General features: G+C 45.4%; 1 protein-coding gene across 1 annotated transcript; it reads right to left on the minus strand.

Annotated features, from left to right (window-relative positions):
• Positions 1–153: 153 nt before the first annotated feature.
• Positions 154–27,268, minus strand: TMEM88B (transmembrane protein 88B). The gene is made up of 2 exons (XM_055001087.1): positions 26,999–27,268; positions 154–423 (listed from the first exon to the last, which is right to left on the minus strand). Exons 1-2 carry the CDS (start codon positions 27,266–27,268, stop codon positions 154–156), a joined length of 540 nt encoding a protein of 179 aa, XP_054857062.1.

Below are 27,268 nucleotides of genomic sequence, written 5' to 3' on the forward strand. Positions count from 1 at the left end.
TTCCAGAATCAAGGTGAGGCCGAGCACACCACAGCTGAGGGAGACCAAGCGGCAAAGCTGTGCTGAAGAAGTTAGAATTTTCTATGACGTTTCTGTTGCGCCTCCCAAAAATTAGGTGCAGGTGATGTTGGCGAGTGGACCAAGGAAAAGGGTTTAAACCCAGGCCTTGACCTGCATGTTCCATCCCTTGGCACACCCCCGAATCCCTCCCTCCTCGTACCACTGCCACCTCACCCCCTTGTAGACCGCCCGAGTGCAAGGCTGGAAACACATGAAGAGGCGGAGGCGCCGGGCCAGGCTGCAGTAGACAGCCATGGCCACGACGATGAGGGGAGACATGATCACAAAGCCCAAGATGATGAGGGCGGAGGAGCTGTTGTCGTCCAGGACGGTCTTGCAGTAGTAGGCTGTGGAATGGAGCACCTGCACACAGAGGGGGGAAAGAGGTCAGAGAAGCCAGGTCAGTTGGGCATGTCTATAGGCTTGCTGTAAACGTTCGCTGCTGGGATTATTACATTTTTCGGAACAGGAAGTAAAGAGCTGCTCTGCAGGAACACCTTTCATTTAACGCATATGGATTGATTTAGTTCATTTAGACCCTGCCTTTCTCTCCAATGGGGACACAAAGGAACTTACGTCGCTCTCCACTTCTGCATTTCATCCTCACAACAACCGTGGGAGGTAGGTTTGAGCAACTGTGGCCCAGGATCACCCAGTCATCTTCCATGACGGAATGTGGATTTTAGTCTGACACTCTAACCACTACACCACGCTGTCTCTTATTTTTGACAATAAGTCCTCCTCACTGTAAGGTTACCGCACTTCTCAATTCCATTTTTAAGCTTTCGATTTTTTAAAAATAAAAATGGGAGGGGAGGGAAAGGGGGTGGTAGATCTTGCAGTTCAACCTAATGGTAAGGTAGCCAACCTCCAGGTAGAGCCTGATGATCTCTGCAGACTTCAGAGATCAGTTCCCCTGGAAAAAATGGCTGCTTTGGAGGGTGGAGTTTGTGGAATAACAACAACAACAACAATAACAATTACAATAACAACAACAACATTCGATTTATATACTGCCCTTCAGGATGACTTAGCACCCACTCAGAGCAGTTTACAAAGTAGGTCATTATTATCCCCACAACAATAAACACCCTGTGGGGTGGGTGGGGCTGAGAGAGCTCTGAGAGAGCTGTGACTGACCCAAGGTCACCCAGCTGGCTTCAAGTGGAGGAGTGGGGAATCAAACCCAGTTTTCCAGATTAGAGTCTCGCGCTCTTCTTTACTTCTACACCAAAGCGGCTCTCACTGAGGCTCTCACTGAGGCCCCTCCCTTCTCCAGCCTCACCATTCCCAGGCTCCACCCCCACATTCCCCGACCTGGAGCTGGCAACCCTTCCCAAGAGTCAAACTGGATGAGATCTGTCAGCCGGTGTGGTGTAGTGTCAAACTGTAATCTGGGAGACCTGGATTCAAAATCTGCCATCTGCTATGATGCTCGGTAACTTTAGACTAGTCACTTTTTGTTGGCCTAACCTACCTCACAGGGTTGTTGTGTGGATAAAATGGAAGAGGAGAGAAATGTTGCGTGCCACCCTGAAGTCCTTCAACAGCAGAATAAAAATGGACTAAATAAATAATTCTAATAGTAGCCACTGGGGATGGAAGAAGGAGAACTGGATCTGGACCAGCACGTCAGAGGGAAGGGGATTGAACTTTTTCCTTCATACCAATTTCTTGATGTAAGAAAGATACCATTTACCCCCCAGATAAAAATATATGAATACCAGTATACAGGTTTTTGCAGAGTGAAGAGTCACACTGAAAAACAGTATCAGCAAGGGTTAGCTATGGCCCTTCCTCTCCCAGCCCCACTGCCCCAATCCAGCTTCCCTCCCCTCCCGCAAAGGTTTTAAAGAAATCTGGGGGGGGGGGGATGAAATCCTGCCCTCAAGTCATAGCTGACTTACGGTGAGGCAAGAGACTGAGGTGGTTTGCCATTTCCTGCCTCCTCGACTCTGGTCTTCATTGGCGGTCTCCCATCCAATTACTAACCAAGGCTGACCCTGACAAGATCAGACTCATGGATTCTCCAATATGTTGTCTTATTTATTTAAAACCTTTTTACCCCACCTTTCCACAATGCCCAGTTTGACCTGAAAGCCCACATGGCTGGGTAAACTCATGCCTGGGTTGTATCCCTCCAGCCTGCTGGTAGGAGATCATGATGGAATGCTCTACCTTATACAAAAAGAACTCTCCGCCTGTAGAAAAGTAGCTCATCAGGTCTCCCCGGCTAGGCTAGGACACTGCTTCCTGATAATGTTTTGGCTACAGCCTACGTTCAATCATTTTGTTTCGACATGAACTTTGAAATGATTCCACTTGCTGAGAATTGATTTTCAATAGCGTGCACTTTTTAAGTATCTTCCTTGGCTAGATTCTCTCTACCATTTCACTGTTCCTCTTCATGTTGATGACAAAAAGTGCTACTTTACTCATCTGATGTCCTTTCTAGTATAATTAATGCTCACATAATCATGTCGGAGTTGAAACACAGCGTCGGGGTGTGGGAGATCATTTGATGCTGGGAACAGGTGGTCACATCCAACCGATTTCTACTGAAAGGGCCCCAAATATTCCTGTTTCCCTCCACCTCGGCCCTTATCCTTCCTTTTTGTGAACCAGAAGGCAGCCAGACTTGCTCGGAAAAAAAAAGGCTTCAAAGCCACCCATGCAGGAAATGAAAAATGGAACCAACCCCCTCATTCCAGACAATTTCCCCCCAAGCTACTGTGCTTTGAACTCTTACAAAAGCAGGTTAGATTTGTGAGAGCCCGTTGTCATCAAGACTTAATTGGCAGACAGGGTTAATGATGGATTAAACGACTGGACCCGAGTCCAGCTGCCAGGAATCAATATGGACTAACAATGAACAAGATAGTGATAGACCGAGCAAATGAGGGAGGGGTGAACATAAGAATTCCCTTTCTGGGTCAGTTAAAGTTCAGTCTAGCCCCATGTTCTGGCCAGCCAGAAGCCTGGCCAGTCTCTATGCCTTCTAACCACCCCCATAACCAAGCTGGTGCCGGATTTATTTATTTAATTTAAAATATTCCTATGTTGTTTCTACCCTGGATTACATCATACAAACTCTAAAATCATTATTAATCTAAAATCACAGTACGATCTCTAGACTCCAAACGCATGAGGATATCAACAAGTCACTCGTGCCCCTATTATTACAAAACTCCAGTGGCACTTGATTCCTTCTTTTTTTAAAAAAAATAACTTTTTGTTTATAAATTTTTCACCAATATCGATACAAAACAGTAACAATTCAACAATAACTTTGTTCCAAAAGTAAGTATGATACGAGTTGCAAGAAAATATAACATAAGATACAAATCCAATATGATTAATAAAGATAGAAGTCTATATATTTCCTAGAGCCAGAGGAGTTAGCTGGGATAGTCTGTAGCTGCAAAATAGTAAAGAGTCCAGTAGCGCCTTTAAGACTAATCAACTTTATTGTGGCATAGGCTTTCGAGAACCACAGCTCTCTTCATCTGACGAAGAGAGCTGTGGTTCTCGAAAGCTTATGTTACAATAAAGTTGATTAGTCTTAAAGATGCTACTGGACTCTTTGCTATATATTTCTTAGGCACTATAGCCTCTTTAGAAGTAGCTTGCTGCCCTTCCTCTGGATTCAGCTTGGAGGGAATCCAGATGCTGGGCCAGTTTGACGGGTCAGCTATACTTTCTGTGCCACTATAATATCTTGCCAAAAGGGGGAGCTGTTGAGCTGCTTTCAGTTGCATTGCAGACCCACCACTATAGATAGCCTCAGGGTGGTACCTGGGGTTGCCAATTCCAGGTTGGGAAATTCCTGGAGATCTGGGGTAGAGTCTGGGGAGCCAGTGTTTGGGGAGAGGTCTGCAGGGATGAGATGCCATTGAGTCCACCTCTGAAGCTGCCATGTCTATAGGGAAACTGAGAATTCCAGCCCCATCCTGAGAATTGGCAACCTTAGTGGTACAGCTTCCATAGACGCACTGCCCTTCAGTCACCCCCGAGGAATCTTCTGCAGGGAGTATTATAAATCCTTCCTTAACAGAAACTGATCAACCCTTTCCCCAAAAAGGTAGTGAATGTTCCCTGGTTTATTGCTTTTTATGTTCCTTTGTCAACAGGTTGATTCTTCTACTTTTCACTGCTGAGCATGTAAATTCCTTTACACTGTCTTCATGTGCTGTGTGGTTTCTTCACAGTATATACCATACCTATACATACATACATAGGACATTTATACCTTTATATATTTTTGCATTATGAATGCCCTAGGTATCCTTCTATATAAAAGGCAAGCTGTATTGGCGACAATTCATTTTTTATCCTCACCCGGGCGCATTGCCGATGACTCTGGCCTTGAGGTCACTGTGAAGTGCTTGCTTGCCACCAGGAGGGGGCCTGCCGAATCAGTTTGCAAGAGCCCGTTGTATTTTTTCACACAACGGGCATCATTGCTAGTTGATTATATTGTATTCACTTGCAGCATGTAATCCGCCTCGGATCTTAATGAGAAAGGCAGACTATTAAAAAACAACAACATGTAGTACTCACGTGACATATAATGTTGATTTATTGACACAGTTTCCTGGGGATAAAGTGTAGATGACTGGGGAAGGCAATGGCAAACCACCTCGTAAAAAGTCTGCCAAGACGTCCCCCATGGGTCAATAATGACTCGGTGCTTGCACAGGGGACTACCTTTACCTTTACCTACTGACACACAAATAAGATTGAAACAAGTATACATTTTAGGGGGCGGGTATTAGAAAATAAAATAATCATGCAAATAATTAGGGTTCACAGATTCTGTTTTCACAAGGGAGAAGCAAAACTGAAATGGGCTCACAACAGTAGGAGCAAAAAACTGCCCTTACATCTACATAGTAATTTCTTGGTTTCTTTGGGGAGAGACCCCCAAATATAATGTAAATGTGTTTTGAGCCCCCAGATCACTGCCAAGGCTTTTTGCAGAACCTCAGAGGGGCAACCAGATTCAAAGGAGGGTTGCTAACCTCCAGGTAGGGCCTGGAGACCTCCCAGAATTACAACTGATCTCCAGGCTACAGAAATCATTTCCCCTGGAGAAGATGGCTGCTTATACTCTGCTGAGGTCCCGCCCTCTACAAAGCCCGCCCTCTTCAGGCCCCACCCCCAAATCACCAGGAATTTCCAAACCTGGAATTGGCAACCCTACTTCAAGGCCAATATTCTTCAGAAGAAACAAACAGAGTTTTTAAAAGGGTAATCTGCAAAAGACAATAACCAAGTTAAAAAGCAATTACTTTTAGGACTCATCCTGCATCAGTTTCAGCATCGTAAGGAGATGACAAAATGAATCTGTCCTCAGACCTGGGTGCCCCGGAGGCTGCCTGTCTGCCCCTCTGTATATTTAATCTCCAGGCTGTCAGCCTGCCTTGATATATTGTTGAGAGGAGATCGCACTTGTGGATTAAGGTTTAATTAACCATTATATCTGCTTGTCCTGATGGCAGCTCCGTCATCCATCTCCAGGCTGTCGGGCCAGCAGAAATCTCACCCAGAAGCTGCACCTCAGAGGCGTTTAAACTGTGCTCCAGGGAACCCTGGAGTTCTTTGGAAAGTTTTCCTCTATAAGATCAGAAAGAGCTTCCCCACCTGTCACTGGTCGTTTCCTGCCATGGGCAGAGTTTGGGAAATAAGTTGTATTTCATAGCCCTCCACCACCACCCCAATTCATGGAATGCAACTGCAGAAAGCAGAGAGTTTCTGTCTGTCATTCAGTGACAGAGCGGCTACTTTGTATGCAAGAGGTCCTGAAGTTTAATCTCCTGTATCTCCAGTGAAGGTTTTCAGGTAGCTCGTCTTGGGAGCAAGCTTTTACAAAAAGCTTCTATCTATCAGAGTAGACAGTACTAAACTAGGTAGCCCAATGGCCTGTGTTGATATAAACCACTTTGTATTGGCCCCTATTAAAGCCAAGCTGCCCTGACCCAGATAGCCCAGGTGAGCCTGATCTCATCAGATCTCAGAAGCTAAGCAGGGTCGGTCTTGGTTAATAACTGGATGGGAGCCCTCCAACAAAGACCTGCATCGCAGAGGCAGGCAAAAGCAAACCACCTCTTGCTGTGAAAACCCCACCAGGGGTCACCGTAAGTCAGCTGCGACTTGACAGTACTCTCCACCACCACCATGGCCAAGCTATACACGTATGAATTTCCACCCCACTTTTTCCAAAAGCACTGGGGAGAGTGAAGATCTTCCCCCATAGCATGGTTATGATATGAATCGTGGCTCCCCTGTGGCTCCTGTTTCCCAAGAAATAAATATGCTGGAGGTGTCAGTCTTCCAGTGTCTTGTCTAATTTAATTCTGAGGAACTTGTAAAAAAAAAACGTAGGACCAGAAATGACAGTAGGCCAAAAGAAATTAATGTTTTCACTTCCACCAATGACGGCTGGGCTACAATGCTTGCAAGAAAGGGAGGGGGGAATGTTCTGTTATGCAGCTGTGATTTCACTTAATTTCAGCTCTCCTATTTATTGTTTTCAGTCAGTTTTTTCAGCTGCACTGAATCACCAAAAAAAAAAAAAAGCTTTAGCTTTTTATTGATTTTTCCGGCAAATTGCTGCATATGCGTTCAAACTGTTCTTTGCCCTCAATTGCCCCGCCAAATCTGATTGACTGTGATTTTCTTTGATGACTTCTCTTTAATCTCAACAACTGAGATGGCCCATCACGATGCCAGCCAACTTACTTTGTGAGCTCTGAATGGGTGGCATCCCTTGTGTCACTAGTTCAGGTCAGGAACAGAGGCGGGCATAAACCGAAATACGAACCAAAGTTCTTCACAAACTGGGCCGGTTCGTGGTTCGCGAACTGGCAGTTCGTGGGAGCTCATTTCTCACGAACCATGACGAATTTTAGCCCAGTTCATTTGGTTCATATTTCGGTTCGTTACTGCAGAGAACCTGGTTCCGACCAATCAGTTTGCTAGGCAACGGGGGGATGGGCTCTCTGCAGACCTTCTGCTGACCTGGAAGTGATGTTTTCATGAATCAAATGAACCGGTTCGCAAACCGGGGAAGTTCATGAAAGTTTGTGGTTCATGGTTCATGAAACACAATGAACCATGAACCACACAGTTCAAAATTTCCCTGGTTCGTGCCAAGACCCATCTCTAGTCAGGAATCACCAAGGCTAGAATCGGGAATCTTCAGGTTTGCACTCTATTGCTTCTTGTGGGGAACCAAAAAACTGCAGGTCTCATGGTCGTGGTGTCATTTCATAATATCTCTGCTCATCTAGCTTGATAGGGCTAAGGCCAGTCTCTTTCTCTCTCTCTCACTCACTCACTTACTCTTTCTGCCTAACCTACCCCACAGGGTTGTTCTGAGGATAAAATGGAGGAAGGAAAAAGTGATGTATGCTGCTGTGAGTTACTCTAAGTGAAATAAATATGCAAATATGTACTGAATAAATAAACAAATGAGCTTGAGCTTTGCCTAAACAAACGTCAGAGCCTTGTAGGGGGAGCAGACTATAAATGAAATAAATTGTGTGTGCCTAGAGCTGCCTTCCCTACCTGCCTGCTTGCCTGTTTGATTCCTCTCTTTTCTTTCCATCTTTCCAATCTGGCTTGCCCATCATGATGCAAAACAGGAAAAAAGCAATCAAGGCAGTTGGCAATGATATCAACACAATACCAAAAAGCAGGTGAGCGTTTGCGCAATCTAAGTCCTAGCCAGTCGTAGCCCCACCGAAGTTGCTAATTTTGGCCTGAATGACACAATGGGTTCATGGTTTATTTCTAATTTTATAATTCAAAGGCATTTTTATAATTTAAAGGGAATAGGGCTCTGACGTAATGGAATGCTTCGGGAGAGAAGGGCAACAGAATTGTCATCTACTCTGCTGTTTAGTGGATGAATTCTCTTCCTCTTACTGCATTGTCTCCTGCCATTGTATTCTGTTCTCTGCATTCTTTGTGGTACATCCTGCCTTAGACTGGTTTTTGCTTGCACGGTTTTCTCATTTTGTAACCCTAGTCCTATTGCACTGTTTGTTCTTTTATGCATCATGTTCCTATTTTGTAATCTTTCTTGATTCTCAGCAAGAAAGACAGGCTATATAAATAATAAACAAACATAGGATAGCTCACTTCTAGAACAGCAGCTCTTGATCATGGACTTTGCCTTTATGCTTGCCATACAACTGCTGCGGGTGATTCCAGCAAGGAGTTTTCAAGGCAAGGAGCAGAGCTGTGTAACAACCCGCATCTTCTATGGTGATCTCCCACCCATGTATTGACCCCTGTTAGCTTTCGAGATGGGACAAGATCAGGCTATGCCATGCTGTTCCACCATGGAAGCTATATTAGGCAGTCGCAAACCATGTTTCCCAGCAGACAGGTTCCCTTGCTTCTTGTACTCCCATGGCCGTAGGGCTCCCACAAGCCTTACAGCTTGATCTGCCTCCCCCCAAGGTGCTATTTTGGCTGCTGCAGAAGCAACGTCAGTATTCAGCTGACCCTTATCTTAGCATTGGGACATCTGACACAGAGTACCTCATTTCACTGCAGAGCATCTTTCCTGGCTAAGGATTTGTCCCCATCTTCCACACTTTTGGAGCTCATTCTCCTGCTTACCCTGGATTGCTCTCCTTCCTTCTGGTGCTTTTTTGAACTTCAGCTGTTGCATTTGGAAGATGAGCTCTTGTCTGGCTGGGATGACACAACCCACTTTTAGGCTCTGGGATCTTCACCTGCTGGTTTGGGGTGCCTTCGACTGCTCTCCACACTTACAGTCCCATTGGACATACAGCCTCATGCAGAAACCCTTGCCAATGGGAATTGAACCCCATTGGCCACTGATATGGGGATCTGGATTGCAAGAAACCCACCTGAATGCCCCACTAGCTTCTGAGGCCTCCCTCACACTTTCACAGCCATGCTCATTTCCATCTGCTTCTTCCTGTGCCTTCAGCCAGCCCAGGCTGCAACCTGACCAGGGGTAACTCTTTCCCATTGTTCCAACAGCATCCAACCTCCAGCTCGGAGTCCGGCATCTTCGTGTCGCTGTGCTCATTGCCTTTGGTTGCTAGATAACCAAAAAGCTTGCTGTCCCACCCAGCATGAATTTTTTGACTTGCCCGCTTTGTTGCTTATGGCCCCCATGGCCCCTCCTGATGTAACATCATACCAAAGAAACAGATGTTGGCAGTTATTGCTCCAGAACGGACGCTTTATGACTCAGTCATAGATGAACCCCACCGGCATCCAAATGAGATCTTTGTCACCCAAGAGGCCAGTGAGAAACTGAGATACTCATCTGCCATACACAAGCATGAGGGGAAAGTATAATTTCCCCATTTGCCGCCAGGATTGAGGTTATAAAAGCAGAGCTGGGCCAGTTTATCTCAGGCTTTCTTCCTTTATGAAATGAATACGTTTATACATGTATTCATTTCATGTAATATTCACATAATATATATTTTGTGACATTTTTCTCTGAGCAAGAGGCTTTGAAATTAGGGTACTGGCTCTACATGGGGACTGGAAAACCTAGAACCTACAACTCTGCTCTCTCTCTAAGTGGCTAGGGCACTGCTTTCCCCTGCAAGCCTGGGTAAATCAAGGGTGCTACATAAATCCAATGTTGTTGTTGTTATTGCTATTATTATTAGATCAGCCACCTAGTCCAGTGTCCAACCTCACACGGCCTACCAGATACCTTTGGAAGCCCTTCAAGCAGGGTATAAGGTCATAGCCCCCACGAGCTGTTTCCACCAGTATTAAAAGACACTCTTTCCAAACATGGAACTTCTGTTTCACTGTCATGCCTACTAGCCATTAATACACTTCCTCAAGGAATGTTTCTAATCCCATGTGGCCCAAAGATGACAAAGGGCACCTTTGGAAGCCATCCATATATACTGATTTGCAAGGCTCCAGGGCAAAAGTGTTGCCTCATTAAAGGCCTTCAGGTTCTCACTAAGGGTGGAGCTTGGAGACAGAAGGACAGACTTGTAGATGCAATGGGTCATGAATAAATCAGGGTTGTGTGCAGGGAGGGGTGTCTGATTTTCAGAGCACAGGAGGCATGCAGATTAGAAGTACTACACCCTTCTTTCACAATTTTTCTGCTCAAACTTTGTTAGAGAATAGATTCAAGTGGGTAGCCATGTTGGTCTGCGGTGGAAGAGCAAGATTCAAGTCCAGTAGCACTTTATTGGACCCGAATCTTGCTCTTTGATAGATGAGATCAGCTTGGCTGCAAGAAAAGTGCTTAAAGGGGAGAAAACTTGCAGTGGTGGGCACAGGGAAGATTCTGCCACCACCCTGTCTAATTTGAACCCCCCCCCTTTGCCAGTTGGATGCTCAGCCCAGCTGTGGCCATGCCCAAGGCAACAACCAACTTCCCTGTGAGCTGTCCCAGGTCCTGAATGCACCCCAGCCTGCTCCTTGCTCCTTCTAAATGCTACTTGAGGCTGGATGGTTTCCACTCTGGAACAGGGCAAAGGAGGAAGTTTTGGCAAGTGCAATTTTGTTCCATTAATGCTCAGCAGATCTGAGCTTCCTTCTCCTACATGAGCCATGAAAGATACAAGAGCTTTATCTTCTGTTCCATCTTGTTTTCCCAGCTGATGCTGTTTTTAAAATGTGGGATTCATTTCTGGGTCGCTGGACCAACAATTGTGAACAAAGCCAACAGCTGTTCCATGTCACTCCAGAATCACAACCACATCGCCTCTCTCATTGGATTGCAATCATCCCTGCCTTCTGAGCATCAGTCACTGCTGCTACCTTGCAACCTTAAAAAACTGAGATCCGTTTGCATTTTAATTACCAGCCGTTTAATCGCTGTGGTTTTATAGCACTAGGAATTACTGACCTTGGTTGGAAATGTAACTGATGTTTGCAAAATTGGCAACATTATTTTCCGGCTCAAAGAGGCCGGCAAAGATGGTGCCTTTGATCGTGTGGCCCATTCCTCCCCCCCCCCATCCTCTCATCTGCTTCACCAGCATCTAATGGGAGCTATTTTCTATCTTTTGCTCAGGCAAAGCCTTTCATATTTGTGACAGACTTTGTGGCCTGCTTCAAGCTGCCCTTTCTTAAAAGGCAAGAGATGAAAGTTGCAGAAGCCCACCCGGAAGCAGGCATTTTTCAAAAGCCTCATGGTGGGAATTGTTTTCCTCAATTAGTCACAGGGCTGGATCAAAAATAAAAAGTCCAACCGAGATACAAAATGGCAAATCAGAGCTGTAAGACTTGTTGGGATCCGCTTCTCCAAACCCCTTGAGGATCTAGTGGTTTTCCAAAGCTCTTCTTAATCAACAGAGGAGAAGAGCAATCAGCTACTAGAAAGATCACCCCGTTGAAGAGAACCGGCAACCCTCCAATGGACCCACAGTGCTTCATTGAGTCCATCTGAATGACGCCAATTTGGCTGAATGAGTCTGTTTCACAAGCTGTTTTCCCTGTTCTCTTTTGCCCATCCATTCTGTTCCAGTTTTCTTCCATCTATCCAAGGGATTCCTGGTGGCAAGGCTAGCTCTTCATTTATTCATTCTGTTTCCATGGCTAGGCTTGCCAGTTCATAAGCTTCATAAGAGCCAGTTTGGTGCAGTAGTTAAGAGCAGCAGGACTCTAATCTGGAGAGCTGGGTTTGATTCCCCACTCCTCCACTTGAAGCCAGCTGGGAGACCTTGGGCTAGTCACAGCTCTCTCAGAGCTCTCTCAGCCCCACCCATCTCACAGGGTGTTTGTTGTGGGGATAATAATGGCATACTTTGTAAACCACTCTGATTGGGCATTAAGTTATCCTGAAGGGCGGTATATAAATCAAATGTTGCTGTTGTTGTCATTGTTACTCAAACTATTTATTTATTTATTTGCAATAGGTTTTGTCTGCTGTTGGGTGCAGTGTGATTTTTGAGGGGCCTGATTGGGAGGGTCTTTGGTGTGACCTTGCAAGAGTCTTCATACATTTGCGGTATCTGTGATTGTTACAGATTTATCCTCCATGTTTGGAGGCAGTATACCACTGAACTTCAGTTGCTGGGGGAAATAAAGTATGGAAGGTGGCTGCCTTTGTATCCTGCTCAAGGGCTTCTGGATGTTTCTGGTCACCACTAGAAACAGAGAGCCGGTCTGGATGGCACTTGGTCCTGATGGAGGTGGATAGACATCTGTTGATTCCGCACATGTTGGATAATGCACTTCCAATCCTCTTTAGAGATCATTTGGACCTGAATTTTTCATGTGTGAAACAAAAAAATCCACTTCAAAATGATTGCTAAAGTGCATTGAAAGTGCATTATCCAATGTGTGCGGAATCAACCATCTATTAACAGCTATTAATCTATTAACAATTAGGAGAATCTCCATGTTCTGTGTACCTCTGAACACTAGGACCTGGGGATAAATTAACAGGAGGGGGTGCCTATTCATCTGTCAGACGTCTCTCTACACGAGACATAAGAGACGTGAAGAACACATGTCGGGAGATGCAATGTTAGCTGAGAAGCGTAGTTTAAAAAGACAGAGCTGGCGACACAGCAAAGGGACGGGAAACTTCAACCCATTATATTCCATTATAACCTCTCGAGGTCCAAACCCAGCTCTGGAAGGCAACTGCAGCCCATTTCTATTCCTTGCTGCCCTATGGTTGCGACCCCACCCAGTTTTAGACAGGAGAGGTGAAATTGACAGAGTCTTGGGGAGGCGAAGATGAAATTGGCAAGCCCTCTGAGGAGCGATCTCGTCGCCCTACACTTGATGAACATGCGCCGAGGCGTCTCGTGCAGAGCAACTCAAGGTAGTGGACCAAATAGATCCTGACTTAGGGGCTCTTAAGTTCATATTAGCCATGATGTTACAGATTGTGCCTCCATGTTTGGAGGGGGTATTACCAGTGAACATCAGTTGCTAAGGAATAAACAGTAGAAGGTTTCTGCTTTCGTTCCCTACTTGAGAGAGCGTCCAGATGCATCTAGTTGGCTGCTGTTGGAGGTGGACATTTGGTCTGATTTGGCTACCTCCTTCATATGTTCTTTGAAAGCTGAATCAACTCAACAGCAGAGAGGCTCAGACACAGAGAAAGAGAATGCACACGGAACAGTGGGGCTGGCATGTTTCAAGACTTGCTGCTTCTTGCCCATCGGGAGAGAAAAATACGGCTGCCATCCTCTGTCAGCACTTGAGCAAATTTTGCAAAGAAGTCTCTAAACCTCTCAGAGACAATGACATCGTTTCATTGCCTCGCTGGAGAGAGAAGCGCTTTGGGGATGTCACGATCAATCCTAAATTCACATCAATGCAAATGAAAGAGATCATCGCAGGGGAACGTTTCGGTAACGCACTGCTGTGAAGACTAAGGTTGTTTAGGCATAATTTCTCCGGCTCTTGTTTTTCTGGCAGGATTGTTTATGTTTGGTGGGTGTGAGGCACCATCCAGGGGGACCATTCTGTGTCTGAACCCTATTTAAATAAACAAGAAGCTGTGAAGAAGCGTAGATACGACTCATAAAAATGTACTTTGCCCGTCTCTGCAGGAGTGTCTAGTCATGTGAGCAGTCTGACATTGTACGGTCAAGACAAAGGATTGCCTTTTGAGTAAGAGCATGGGTCTCATTGTATCAGGAGACTGGCCATTTTGTAGTAAAACAGGAGCCAAGAGGCACCTTAATTCATTCCAGCATGTAGTTTTGTAAGTTAGAGCTCACTGCCTCAGGTACATACTACCAAGATCTTTGCAATACCCAAGGAATAAGGAGCTAGGCCTCAGTCCTCCAAGAGCTATGGCAAGTCCTGCAGAAATGTCTGCTCCAGGGGTTTGGCAGGGACTGAATTTTGGATATTGATCACCATTTGGCTGCATGTCTTCTAACAGTCTCCTTTGGTGTGAAACTGCTGTTTACACGAATGCTGCTCTGGCAGCCGTGAAACTCAATATCGGGCTCAATTTGTCAATTGCAATTACAGACAAACCTCCTCCCGCCTTCTTCACTGTATAATAAAGGTCAAGGTGTTAGAAAAATTATATTTGTTCGACATTTTCAGCCACATGCTGGAAAGAAGCCAGTGCATTGCACTGCATTTACGTTTACCAGACACTTAATCAGTCATCTGTACTGGAACACAAATGCTGCAGGCGATGGCTGCCATTAAAAACATAATCTGATATGCTGACATGGTGAAGTAATCATTTAGGCTTAACGATCAAAGGTGCCAAGACTGAAAAAGCCAAGCACTGCTCTCCTAATATTTTCCCTTTGGCTTTTACCCCTTCAGGCAATGCATAATTCACCTGTGGAACTCAATGCCCCAGGATGTAGTGGTGGCTGATAGCTCACATAACTTTTGAAAAGGATTGACCAAGGTTACAAAAGGCTGTTAGCCGTGATGGGAAATGGAACCTCCATGCTTAGAGGCAGTAAAGTAGTGTAGAGTGCCCTCAAGTCATAGCTGACATGGCGACCCCTGGTGGGGTTTTCATGGCAAGAGACTAACAGAGGTGGTTTGCGACTGCCTGCCACTTACTTAGAGGCAATATGCCTCTGAATACCAGTTGCTAGGGGCTATTACCATCTTCCTTTTCTGCCTTGCTAACTTTTACCATTAATACTTGAGCAGAGTCTAGTGCACACAGAATGCTTTCTCTCCCTCTTTGCTTCCTGTTGAAGTTCCTCAGATAAAGATGCCGAAGCAAAAGCAGAGAGCTCTCAGCAAACAAAGCGCTGCCAATTGAACGGCCAGTCTCATTCTGAAATGCCTGAGAGAGGAGGGGGGCACTTTTAGAGGGCATCTGCCTGGAGATGGAGGTTGGGTTGTTTTTTCCCTCCCCACTAAAGTGGTAAATGGTTCTGCAGGGGAGGGGGGGAACAGATCCCATTAACAAGCGTGGGTGAGGAAGAACGGCTACAAGAAAAGCAGGGTTGGGGGAATGGAGGAGTGCTGCTGGACCGAGGAGGAGGTAGCCCAGCTGAGCCAAGGGGGACCCTTCACTTGAAAGGTCAACAACGTGGTTGGACATGAAGAGAGATTTAATGAGCTTTGGCTCCTGCACCAGATGGCTACATGCAGAAATGCTGCTGTGGTCCAGTGAATGAGGTAATAGCTTTGAGGTCTTGCAGTCCCAGCCACAGGACTCTCTTTCTTGCCTTGGTTCCCCGTCTCTTGGCTAACTTGGATGCTCCTAGGGAGCAGAGAACAGAACGCCAGGAGTAGGGGAAGGCACCCTTGGCACAGAGCCACACCTTTCTTTCCTCTAGTTATGTACAGGATTGCCCACTAACCTTGGGGAACCTGCATCTGTGCTTTTTACAGCAGAAATCAGGGGGTGCTCTTCATGGCCTGGAGGGAAGCATTATTGACATGCAACCATCTGCAAATTAAGGAGGCAGAGAAACAAGGCCGGCGACAGAGCTGTCAACCCGGTGCACACACCCTCTCGGTCAACAGGAGAAAGAACTTGCTCCAGAATCCCAATCCAGTCTTTAGGTCTAGGGGACACTTTGCTAGTTTGTAAGAAGTGCTGTTATTTATTAAATGTCAGCATGTCCTGGAGCACCTGGGAGTTCCAGGGACGGCCCGTGCTTCAAGATCCGTTTCCTTATCAGAAACAAGAGAGAACTGGAATCTAGTGGTGTTTTTGTAATGTCTGCAAATACAGCTGACAACAGGGGGGGCAAGCAAGCACCCTCAACAAGGCTCTTTACTCAGATAGGACTGTACTATTGGAAGGTAGTCCCAAAGAATAAAGTATGCAAAGGAATAGGGACTCTAGACTTTACTTCTATGTACTGTCTGTTGCTGTAAGTATGATCCTACTGGGTAGTTTATACGTTGTTTAATATTTCAGTCTTAGAATTGCTCATGTTCTGTTTCAGCATTTCTTCAACTCTGTTTTAGATACCTGCTAATTTAAAAGCTTTGCAAATTTGCATTTATATACCCAATTACATTTTTAATTGAAATGTCTTTGAAATTGACTGTACTGAAACACTGTGTAGTCCGCCTTGAGTCTCAGTGAGAAAGGCAGACTATAAATAATGTAAATAAAATAAATAAAAGAAAAATGCTAATCTCTAAAGTACGAAGAGTTCCCCCTGCCAAAGCAAATAGCATCTCTCTCTCTCTCTCTCTCTCTCTCTCTCTCTCTCTCTCTCCCAAGCTCTTTCTGCCTGGCTGCAAAAACATGGTCTGCTTCCTCCTTCCCAGGTGACATTTCCACTGCCAAACTCTCTCTTGCCAGCTCCCATAGCCTCAGGTAGAGGACATACCCTACAACCGGTAGACACCAGCCATCAGTGTTCATTCAAGCGACCATGGTACAGACAAACATGACCACCACGGAAGCATGTTTAACAGAAAGAATGGTCCATTTCCTTCACCTGCACAACAGAACCTTCCACCTTAGCCTAGCTGGTCTAGTGCTGAGGTTCTATGGCAGATCCATGCCTGGACAGGCCTCTGAGATGCTGGCACCATGGTCAAGAGCAGTGAAACCACAGGCACTGATGGAGGAAGGGAGGGGGACTCCACTGTGCCTGACAGGTAATTAGGGCCAATAAAGAAGCAGGGAGTTGGCTTGTTATTTGGAGCGCTGACAGTAAACAAGCTCAGTGTGGCAGCCTGGGTACACACCTTCCAGGCCTGCCTATGTTAGGAAAATGTCAATGCTAAGAAATATCTCCAGGAAAAATTTAAAAAATCAGGAGAGGAGGAGGTGCATTGAGGAAGTGGGAAAGGGGAGTTCAATCCACAGACTGATCCATCTTTCTAATTACATCTTGGGGGAAAGAGTTATCATCTGGCTGTAAGTAGAGGACTCAAGGATTTTGTCTGTGTTTATTTTAAATGATGTTGTTCTATTACAGGGTTGCTTTATCAAGGAGAACAGCACAAGGAAAGAGAAGGAAATTTTGGGTTGGATCCTGCCGCCTTTTCCGTTCTATCTTGCACAATTCGCCTCCTCATTTAGGGTTTCCAACCTCATGGTGGAGCCTGGTGAACTACTGGAACTGACCTCCAGGCTACAGAGATCAGTTCCCCGGGAGAAAAAAGCTGCTTTGGAGGGTAGACCACATCAAGGTCTCTCTCCTCCCCAAACCTTCCCGTCCCCAATCTCCAGGAATTTCCCAACCCAGAGTTGGCTACCCTAGGCCCCCAACTAAACATGTCACCTCCTTGTCTGTATGCATGCATGCTAGTGCTGACTACCTTTTTTAAAAAGCTTGGAGATCTTCAGGAATTACCACTGATTTCCAGAGATAAGTTCCACGGGAGTACATGGTCGCTTTGGAAAACAAACTATATGGTATTGGTGTACTACAGAATCTGGGAGAAAGAGAAGTCCTAGAGTGACATCACAAACCCCACCGAGCTCCCTTCTCAAGCACTGCCCCCAAATCTCCAGGAATTTCCCAACCCAGAACTGGCAACCTTATTGCTGGTCCAACAAGACTCCATGGTAGTCCAACTTCTAGTGGCTACTCAGTCCGCCCCTCCCTTATACAGGAACTGCGTCTGACAAGACAGAGGGAAATATACATTTCAGATGGGAGCTGAAGCCCATTTTCACTGATCTCCAGAGGAAGGGAAATTTAATAAAGGACATAAAGAATCTTCCTCCTCTTGGCATGTTCCATTGGCAACAGCTGGCTGGGAGATTTACAAGGAAAATTCCTCCTGCACCCAAATAAACAATGCATAACACACGAGGACTTGATCTCTCCTCTGCAGGGAGCTATCACACCAAAGCCTTTCTGATTTGCTCACGTTATTAGCTAGCGATACCCTTGACTGCCCAGTTTAGCAATTTACATCTTCCACAGCTCACTGAAGCTGCTGAAAGAATAGATCTGCAACCAATTCACAATTAGTCTCCTGGGGATGGAGTGTCTGCTTCCAAGTGACTCAGCTTGGCTGGAAGAGGCCTGCGAAGGGTCTTGACGTCCCCCCACGTTGACCCAGTTGATTCCAAAAGACTGGTTCACAGAACAGAGCCATGGACCTGCCCTGATTTAATAAGATAATAAACTGTTCTAATTAAGCTGATTCATAGATGTTCTTCAATCAATTTCACAGTAATTGAAATCCCTAAAAATATGGTCTTGTCCTGTGGAATTGCTCTAAAACTACAGCTGGTTCCAGTGGGCAGAAAGACTGGGGCCTTTGGTTGGGCGTGAAGAAGCTTCTGCAAAAGAGAGTATTACGGGAAAAGGTCAAAAGAGAGAAGCAAGCTGTGGAAACTAACTAAGACATCAATCAAAATTATCCAAATGAAATATTTTAGAAAACCAGAGGCAATCGTGTTTGAAAATTACATATAATTAATTCTCCAGGGAATTTTTATGGCTAACAAGATTCTATAATGCTCAAACACATTTTTTTTCCCAATGGTATACCAAGGCTAGATTGAGTAAAGGAACTCAATGTGCTGCATAAGGATCAATGAGTACTAGTAACTACGTATCCAAAATTCCTATGTCCAACAAGAGTATCTCAGACCAATAAAGTGCTAGGGCAATTTGGCCACTCACAGATAATACAATCAGTATCCTATATCAATATATGCAGGACCAGTTTGTGAAGAATACCATTCAATACAAAATTCATACAATAGAAATAGCCTTTAAAAGGCAGTACAATACAAAGTACATTCAAAAGAAATTCAAGAACTAGCATGCTGCTTTCAAGAGAGTCCAAATTGATCCATGAACCTTTTGGGTGAGAGGTTGTGGGTGTGATACCTTTGAGAAGAGAATCCTACTGTTATGTGACTACTCTGAAAAAGCATTTGGAAACGAGGAAAAACTCATCGGATTACCTGTCATGGTCACGTTTGGAAATTTGTAATCCTGCTCCTAGGAGTTGCCAAACCAGATGCTTTTGGGAAGCTCACAAGCAAGGCATGAAGGAAACGACCCTCCCCTGGTTGCTTTCCATCAGCACTTTCAGAGGTAGACTGCCCCTAACATGGAGGCTCTGTTCCTTACCATTATGGTTAACTAGCAACAGAGCCCGTTGTGTGGGAAAATACAGTGGGCTCTAGAAAAATGATTTGGCAGGGCCCTGCTGTGAGGACTTGGGAGGGCTGTGCCACCATGCTAGGCCTCCCTGCCGCCTGCACCAGGGCTCTGAGGGGCCTCTGGATGCTATGCAGCTGTGCAGCACCTTCCCACCACTGTGGTGGCCTCTTCGATGCATCCAAGGCAAGTCATGTTGCTGATGACTCACTTTTTATCCCTGCGGAGGGGCCTGCAAGTGCACCTGCGCAGGAATAAAAAGTGAGTCATCGCCAATACGGCTTACCTTTTATATAGTAGGATGAGAACATGGAAGCTGTCTTGCTGGATCAAGCCATCCCCTTTGTTCAGCATCTTGTGCCCAGCAATGGCTGGCTGGGTGTTTCCAGGAAGCCTACAAGCAAGGGATAAAAGCACTTGCCTCTTCCTCTTGCTTATAGCCTGCCATTCAGAGGAAGGCTACGTCTGAACATGGAGGTCCATTGCTGTCGTCCCAATTAAAAACGTAAGAATGGCCTTGCTCGATCAGACTAAGATCCCATCTAGGCTAGCATCCTGTTTCACACAGTGGCCAACTAAGACATTCTGCAGGAGGCCAACATGCAGGGCACGACGTAAGAACCCTCCTGCTGAAGGCACTTAGCTTGCAGAGGGGCGAGTCTCCAAAATCCTGGGGATGACTCTGAGTAGAACCTCGGGCAGCTGGAGGTGCTTCTATTTTGCAAAGCAGAACCCGTTTTAAAAAACCTTCTGAAAGGAAGAATATTTTCACCCTTTTCTGCAGAAATACAGGACGCTGTTTCACAAGAAACAAGTCAATACCTACACACTTTGACATGCAACTTTGGGCTGAACTCTAATTTCACAAAACATTCTCCCTGCATTTTTCTTCCTTGCAGCCATATGGGGTAGAAACCAGGTTTCTTTTTAGATATAAAAATTGAGATACTGTAGAGAATTTCATTGTTTTTAATACACTTGCCTATACTAAACCAATTACCTGAACAGCAACAACGACAGAAAGACTGCTTGGCTGCCTCCAGCATGAGAAACCAGTGGGAAACTGGTTGGTCATAGCTGCAGTGAGACAGCTAGGCTAGGCAGACCTTTGGCTCATTCCCACAAGTCAGTTTTTGTGAAGCTACAAAAAGACTTCCCTCCCATCATCCATTATCCAGACAGAAGAGAAGAACATTCGATCACGGAGCTGCTTGTGGGTGTCCTATTCTTTCAGGGCTTTAAATACAGCAAAACTGAAAAACCTCTAGGATGCCACACATGTCAGCTTTGGAAATAACCGGCAACAATGCCCTCCCTCAAGGAAACACAGATCTCCTGCTTTCCATTTATGCCGCTGCATTTGCAAAATGCACAGTGCAGCCTGACAGCTTTATCAGAAAGTGGCCGCTCTCATACTTAGGTGGATGAGAGAATCTCTTATGATCAGCAATAAGGCGGAGGAAGGGGCGGGGGGTTGCTGAGAATGCACAAGACAGGTCCACAGCTTGCCCTTAAGAAGATCTTGGCCCCAATTCTGTTTGACGTGAAACCTCCCTGAAATTAACTGAATCTGACACATGGTGCACTTAATGCCTGATGGGGCTTGACTGAGCCATTTTGGCAGAAGTGAAGGCCCCAGGCCAGATCTTGCCTCCAGATCTTGAGGAAACGTGTACAGGGCGTGGCCAGCTCATCCAATAGCCAAATCTAGGTGATCACCTAGGGTGCCAGAGCATGAGGGGGGCACCAGAGAAGTCAGGCCCAGGGGTCCAAGGAGCAGGGCAGAGAGGGAGCCAAACCAACAATCCTCCTATGCATGTCCACCATGCCTACATTCCACAAGTTCGATGAGAGTTACTCCCATGTAAACATGCTTAGGATTTTGGCCTTATGTTTGTGCATGAATGTTGAAGGGGGGCACTTCGGTTATATCTAAAAAAGTGGTTTTCAAACAAGGAAATTCCCCTTCCCATAACAAGGCTAGTCAGTTGACGTCGCCTGGGTGGAGCCCACCTGTGTGTTCTTTGGGAGCTATCCCAGGTCCTGTAGAATCTGTCCATGTTACTTTCAAGAGGTCCCTTCAGGCCCTTCTTACAACCCAAGACCGTTTCAGATGGGTAGCCTTGTTGGTCTACAGTAGAAGAGTAAGTTTTGAGTCCAGTAGCACCATAAAAACCAGTAAGATTTTCAAGTTATAAGCTGTTGAGAGTCAGGCTTTCAATAATGTTAGCTTGGTTGGTCTTGGAGGTGCTACTGGACTCTGATTTTGCTACTACAGACTAACACTTCTAACTCCTCTGAACCTTTACAGAAGCAAACTGATCTCCATATCAGAAGGAGCTGTTTGCATCTCCATATCAGAAGGAGCTGTTTGCATCTAACCCGCCCTCCCCTCTCCTCCTCTATATCTGACCAGTTTCTTTTGGCCCTCCATGCATCTGACGAAGAGAACTGTGATTCTCAAAAGCTTATGCTACAATAAAATTGGTTAGTCTTAAAGGTGCTACTGGACTCTTTTTAATAATGTTAGCTTCACTTTCAAAAGCTTATACTCTGGAAATCTTGTTGGTCTTTATGGTGCTACCGGACTCAAATCCTGCTCTTTTACCACCTAAGAGGGTCACAGCCTGGTGCGATTGGGATAACTCTTGGGTACAATCGCCTCTGCGACAGGGGCGGAGTGCAAGAACCAGAGGGTGCAACGCTTGCCCACAGCTGGCCTTGGTCCTTGACTCACCCAGGCCCAAGGGAGGCTTGTTTATACATCAGTCCGGAGTACATGGTTGTGATTCTTCCCGATGTTGTAGTTGCAAGAGTGCTGAGGCGTCCATGGCTGAACCAGCCTAGCGATATCATCCCAGCAAGGTTTCTTGGAGCAATAAGTCTTAGCAATCCAATCTTAGTTGTAATACTGTTCCAGGGGAGGAGGTGCACTCATGTCATGTACCCATCCCTCGCTGTATATCAGCCACAGAAGTTGGTGGCATCTAGGGATTCCAGAGGCCCTAGTCTTAGAAGATGAGCCCCCCCACAATTTCTAGTATATATTTTCTTTTAAGAAGATACAAAGAATGAAAACCACTATTGTTAGAACAGATGTTAAGCCAGAGAACGTAAAGCATTGCTGTTAAAACAGACACTAAGCCTTCTATCTGTTTTTAAATTCTTCAGTCAAACTAAAGCAATATATCTCCTGGTCAGACAAATCATGTATCACATAACTAGTACCTCCCTACCACTTCCCTCACACTGTTTCTGTGCTCCACTTCTTTCCTTTCCTAAGGTGGTTTCCCATTTTAAGTCTTCAACTTCATACACATGCACAAACACAAATTTCCTTGTGGATTTTGGTCCTTTGCTTGTAGCCTCTTGTGATGCTTTGGAGGGAATTTGAAAACCACAGCATCCAAGTGGAGAACGCAGTAGAAGTTTTCCAGAAACCACAGAGAGAAAAGCAATGAGATGAGAGAATCCAAATGTTATCCTCCTTTCCTAACGGAGCAAATGTGAAGCAGAAAAGACAGGCGCAACCAATCTGCAGAATACTTAATGAGAACAAAATTAGTTTGTCAATTTGAATAAATATAGGGGCGTCCAGCGGTGGCTGGGAACTGGGCCCACTGTGATGATCTACAGGCCAAAAGAACGGATGTAGGAGGGATGCAATTCCGGTTATGGGTGGAGTTGCTTCGTCCAGTATTTCTTTCTTTCTCTCTCTTTAATTTAAGAGGAAAATTGCAGCCACTGGGTATAACAGGAGGCAGCCTTAATTAAAATGAAATCAACTTTTTCCAGCCTGTGCAGGAAAAGGGAGATAAAGGCAGGGGGAGCGGGGCGGGTGGGAGGATGCTAGGGTGTTAGGAAGAAATATTGTGACAATAAAATAAAAACTGTGATGAGCAACCGAGGCTACGAATAATCGTCTGTAAACCCAGACGCTGTATTTATTAGGGCTGTCACGGCGGTTTGGTAATTACTGCAGATATTTTTTTAATGATGCATGGCACAGAATCTCCCTCTCCGCACCCCCCATGGTTTTTCAGGCACTAATGAAACCAGGATTGTTGTTTTCATGCTACAAGCAAAGTTAAATTCTTCAAGTAAGAATCAAGGCACATGACTTTCTTGGGAAGGAAGGAGACCTAAGGCCCATCAAAATGTCCTATTTTTTTCCAGACCTGCGAAGCTGGTCCCATGTGACAGGACTGGTGTTCTAAGAACATCACCCAATGGCTCTCTATCAGCTACTGTGCTTAATTCAAGGTATTGGTTATCATCTACAAAGCTCTTCACAGCCTTGGCCCAGCATACCTACAAGACCGCTTCCTTTGCTCATCTGAACAGGGTCTCTTGCAGGTGCCACCCTGCACATGGGCGATATCAACAGCAGCCCGTACACGGGCTTTCTCTGTGGTGGCCCCTACCCTGTGGAATGGCCTGCCAGAGGAGGTCAGGAGAGCCCTCAATCTCCTAGCTTTCCGCAAACAGTTCAAAACTGAATTGTTCAAAAAGGCTTTTTGTATTGTAGGGAGGGGCTCTCAGATGCTTCACTAATGGGTTAAGGACCATAGATTTCCCCACTATGTTGACTTACCTACTACCGGTTGTCTTAAATATGTGCTCCTATGAGCTACTTGTGCTTCATGTGGTCTAATGTCAGCCCTAGAATTGCTGATGCTCTGTTTCAGCATTTCTTCAACTATGTATTGGATTCTTGCTAATTCTGTGTCTTCGTAAAATTGTGTTTATTTCCCCTATGGCATTGTTTATGGAAATGTCCTTGAAATTGACTGTACTAATCTCACACTGTGTAACAGAAGTGCAGCCAAACTGAATCAAAGCAACCATCTATTTCCTCTGGGATCCCACTTTTCTGCAGTAGTCAGCCAGATGCCCCTAGAAGGTCTACAAGCACGGAAAGCACGGAGATCAAGTCTTCCCCTTGTTCTTGCCCCCCCACCCAGAAGCAAACTACCCCTGAACATGGAGGTTCCATTTTGTCCTTGTGGCTAATAGCCATCGCTGGACGTCTCCACCATGATTTTGTCGAATGCCCCTTTTAAAGCTATCTCAACTCATTCCAGTCACTATAACTTGTGACCGCAGGTTCCGTTCTTAAGAAGTTCTTGAGCACAGAATGCACTTCTGCCCATTGGCTCCAATGCCAAACAGATAACTCTTAGGGGCCAAGAAGACAGGATGGAACTGTGGGCGTGTTCTTTGGCCCTGAAAAGCATCCATGAGAGAGAGAGAGCTGCTTACTGGTGAAGTCTCCCCTCCTTATGCCCTTTTTCCAGTTCAAACAAACCCTCGTGGCTGCTTTCAGCTCTTGGGGGGGGGCAATTTCTGCCCCCACAAACACTGAGGTTAAAAACAGCTCAGAGGGGGAAACAGTGCAGGTTAAAGAGCCAACCTCCTATTCCCTGGCACTGTGGCCCCATTCCAAATCAGCTTCCCCTGCCTGTGGCTTTTACATATCTGAAATACCAGACATAGAATTACAGCATCTTATGTAATTTTAGATTTTACTATTCGCTCTACATAAAATGTGCAATCTTCACATAGCATCTTGGCTCTCCTACAGCAGCCCTGTAAGGTAGGCCAGCATTATCTCCTCCATATTTCCGATGGGAGACTAGGAGAAAAGCATCTTGCCTAAGGCCACTTCGTAAGCCTCTGGCAAAGGTCAGCTTTGATCTCAGGGCTTCCAGAATTATGACTCAGTTTTCGAGCCTTTTCAGAACAGGAAATTTGTGCATCGGTGTGTGCTAATTTCAGCAGAGCAGAAAAGGATCAGCACACAAGACTCTGCCTGGGGTAATTCAGCTTGTTTCCTATCATAATTAAATTTGCCTTCCCGCTTCCCCGCCCCCCCTAGAATTTTACTGGCCCAATGGGATTTTCATCCTCCAAGCCAGACACCAGATCAGGAGAGCATGAAACTAGGAAAAGAAAATGGCGTGCTTCTTTTTTTATCATTATTTCCCTATTTTCCAAAGGGCTTACTCTTTTCTGAAAAGAAAGAGGTGCTCTGCATATGCTCAGTGGCATTTTGTCTTTCCTTTTTTTTTAACTGCTTCTTGTTAGAGGGGATTTATGATGACCTGAATAAATTATGCAAATCAAGCCACCTGGCATATATTTGCTTCACATCCCATCATCTTGTCCCCTAATCATGCAGAGTGATTAAGACCCTATGCAGCTAGCCCCCTAACCACTAGGAATGTCCTCCAATAACCCCCACCACTGGCACACGCACACACACACACCATGACCTTAGCCTTGATGGACAATCTCAGAAGCCAATCTCTTAGTCTTAAAGACTAGTAATGTGGCTTTAAAAAATGAAAACTGATTTTCAGTATGCCGAATTATTTGGTCACCAGTCTTGCATGCTTGGAATAGGCAGTTATACCTACAGATACATGAACTGTAGGAATTTTGCACCCAGTTGCTGCATTGTTGGTTTTGGAAAAATCAACCTACTTTTGCATATTCCTCCCCCAATGAAAATCATTATGGTTTCTACATTAATGGCTCATTCGAGAACATAAGCTCACCCAGTTTTCTTCCTAAAGAACTACAACAACCCTTTGGGGTAGGCCACTGTTTTAATATCCATATTGAACAAGTGGGTTCTGAGGCTATAAGGACAGCAGTTTGTCTAACACTGCCTGCTGAGGATTTGGCAGAGATTAGAGTTAAATTAGGGATGAATGAAGGTTCCCATATTTGAGTGTATTTTTATATGTTTTTACATTTTCACAGATGTTTTTCTCTCTCCGCTTTTCTCTCATTGTTTTGTAGATTCATTTGCGCACATATTCTGGGCAGTTTTAACAAGCCGTGCGTATTTTTATGTACAACGTGCGTCATTTATTTATACAACAAAATGTGTAATGTTGATTTATTGATTCACAAGCAGTGCTGAAAAATGAATACATTTTAAAAGTAAAATTCAGTGCCCAAACTTAGAAAATGATAGCCCTTAAACCTGTGCTTGCCCTCCACAGTGGAAAAATGACACTTCCATACAGCATCTTCTTTTCACAACCCACATTTCAAATTCAGGTGGTTGTTTGGCGTCCAGGTTTTAATTCAAGCAAAATCTTGGGGCATGTGCTTAGAGCAGGTGAAGGCATATACAGACTGCCTCTGAGCATGCACAGAGTAATTGGTTTAGGCTGTGCCAAGACCTGATGGTTTTTAGGCTTGCATATCTGTTTTCGCAGTAGCCTTTGTGGCTGCAGGCTACAAGACATTCTCCCACTTGCTGGGCTGTAGAATGCAGGAAACAGTTTTTGCACTTTTGGATTTTACTGCTACAGGAGAAAGGATATTGTGGTTTTTAATTTTTTTCCCTCCTTCAGGTAGATCCTAAGAAGGAGGTTCCAAGGATTTGCTTATGGGGGAATTGATCCCGTTTGAAAGGCTTGCACTGCCTACCCCTTAACTTCCATATTTATTCATCATCAGCTACAACAATACCAGAGGAGTTGGCCATGCTAGTCTGTAGTTGCAAAATAGTAAAAGAGTCCAGTAGCACCTTTAAGACTAACCAACTTTATTGTAACATAAGCTTTTGAGAACTACAGCTCTCTTTGTCAGATGCATCTGATGAAGAGAGCAGTGGTTCTCGAAAGCTTATGCTACAACAACAATACCAGAAGACTCCCCTTGTTCTCACAAGGACCCTGACTTTGTAGCAGTAGCAGTAGCCCCTCCTTGAGCCTGTTTTCACTGCCAAGGTTCGCCCTTGGAACATGCAAAGTAATATCAAAAGTGATGGTGCCTCTGAGCATGGGCGGACTGCACGTCCTTTGCTACTGAGCAACCACAGTCTGTCCTCTGTGTATTTAGGCATAGGGGACAAGGCTTCTTGATCAGGAAGGGAGGGGAAGGTGCTGGGTGTCACTTACCCGAGAATGGCACTGGAAGCCAAAGTAGACCACCACGATAGTGGGCAGAAGGACTACAGCAAAGATGGAGGCTAGGAGGAGGAAGTTCAAGAGGAAGACCAAAGAGTTCACAGCCGCCACTAGGAAAGTCCACGCCCAACAGCCACAGGTGCTGCGGCGCTCCATGGGCAGAAGCTGATCCTCCATGTTGTAAGGTGGTAGTCCAGGGATCATCCGGGACGTGTCGGACAGATTGTCCCCTTCAAAGTCGTCGATGTCCCGGTCAGACAT

This window comes from Eublepharis macularius, chromosome 17 (assembly GCF_028583425.1).
Source record: "Eublepharis macularius isolate TG4126 chromosome 17, MPM_Emac_v1.0, whole genome shotgun sequence".
Lineage (NCBI taxonomy): Eukaryota > Metazoa > Chordata > Lepidosauria > Squamata > Eublepharidae > Eublepharis > Eublepharis macularius.

What these genes read in the sequence shown, in the direction of transcription:
- TMEM88B (XM_055001087.1), bottom strand. Translation starts at nt 27,268, where the DNA reads ATGTCTGACCGGGACATCGACGACTTTGAAGGGGACAATCTGTCCGAC. An exon ending in GCTTCCAGTGCCATTCTCGG is followed by an intron (nt 424 to 26,998) that starts GTAAGTGACACC and finishes CTCTGTGTGCAG; the next exon opens with GTGCTCCATTCCACAGCCTA.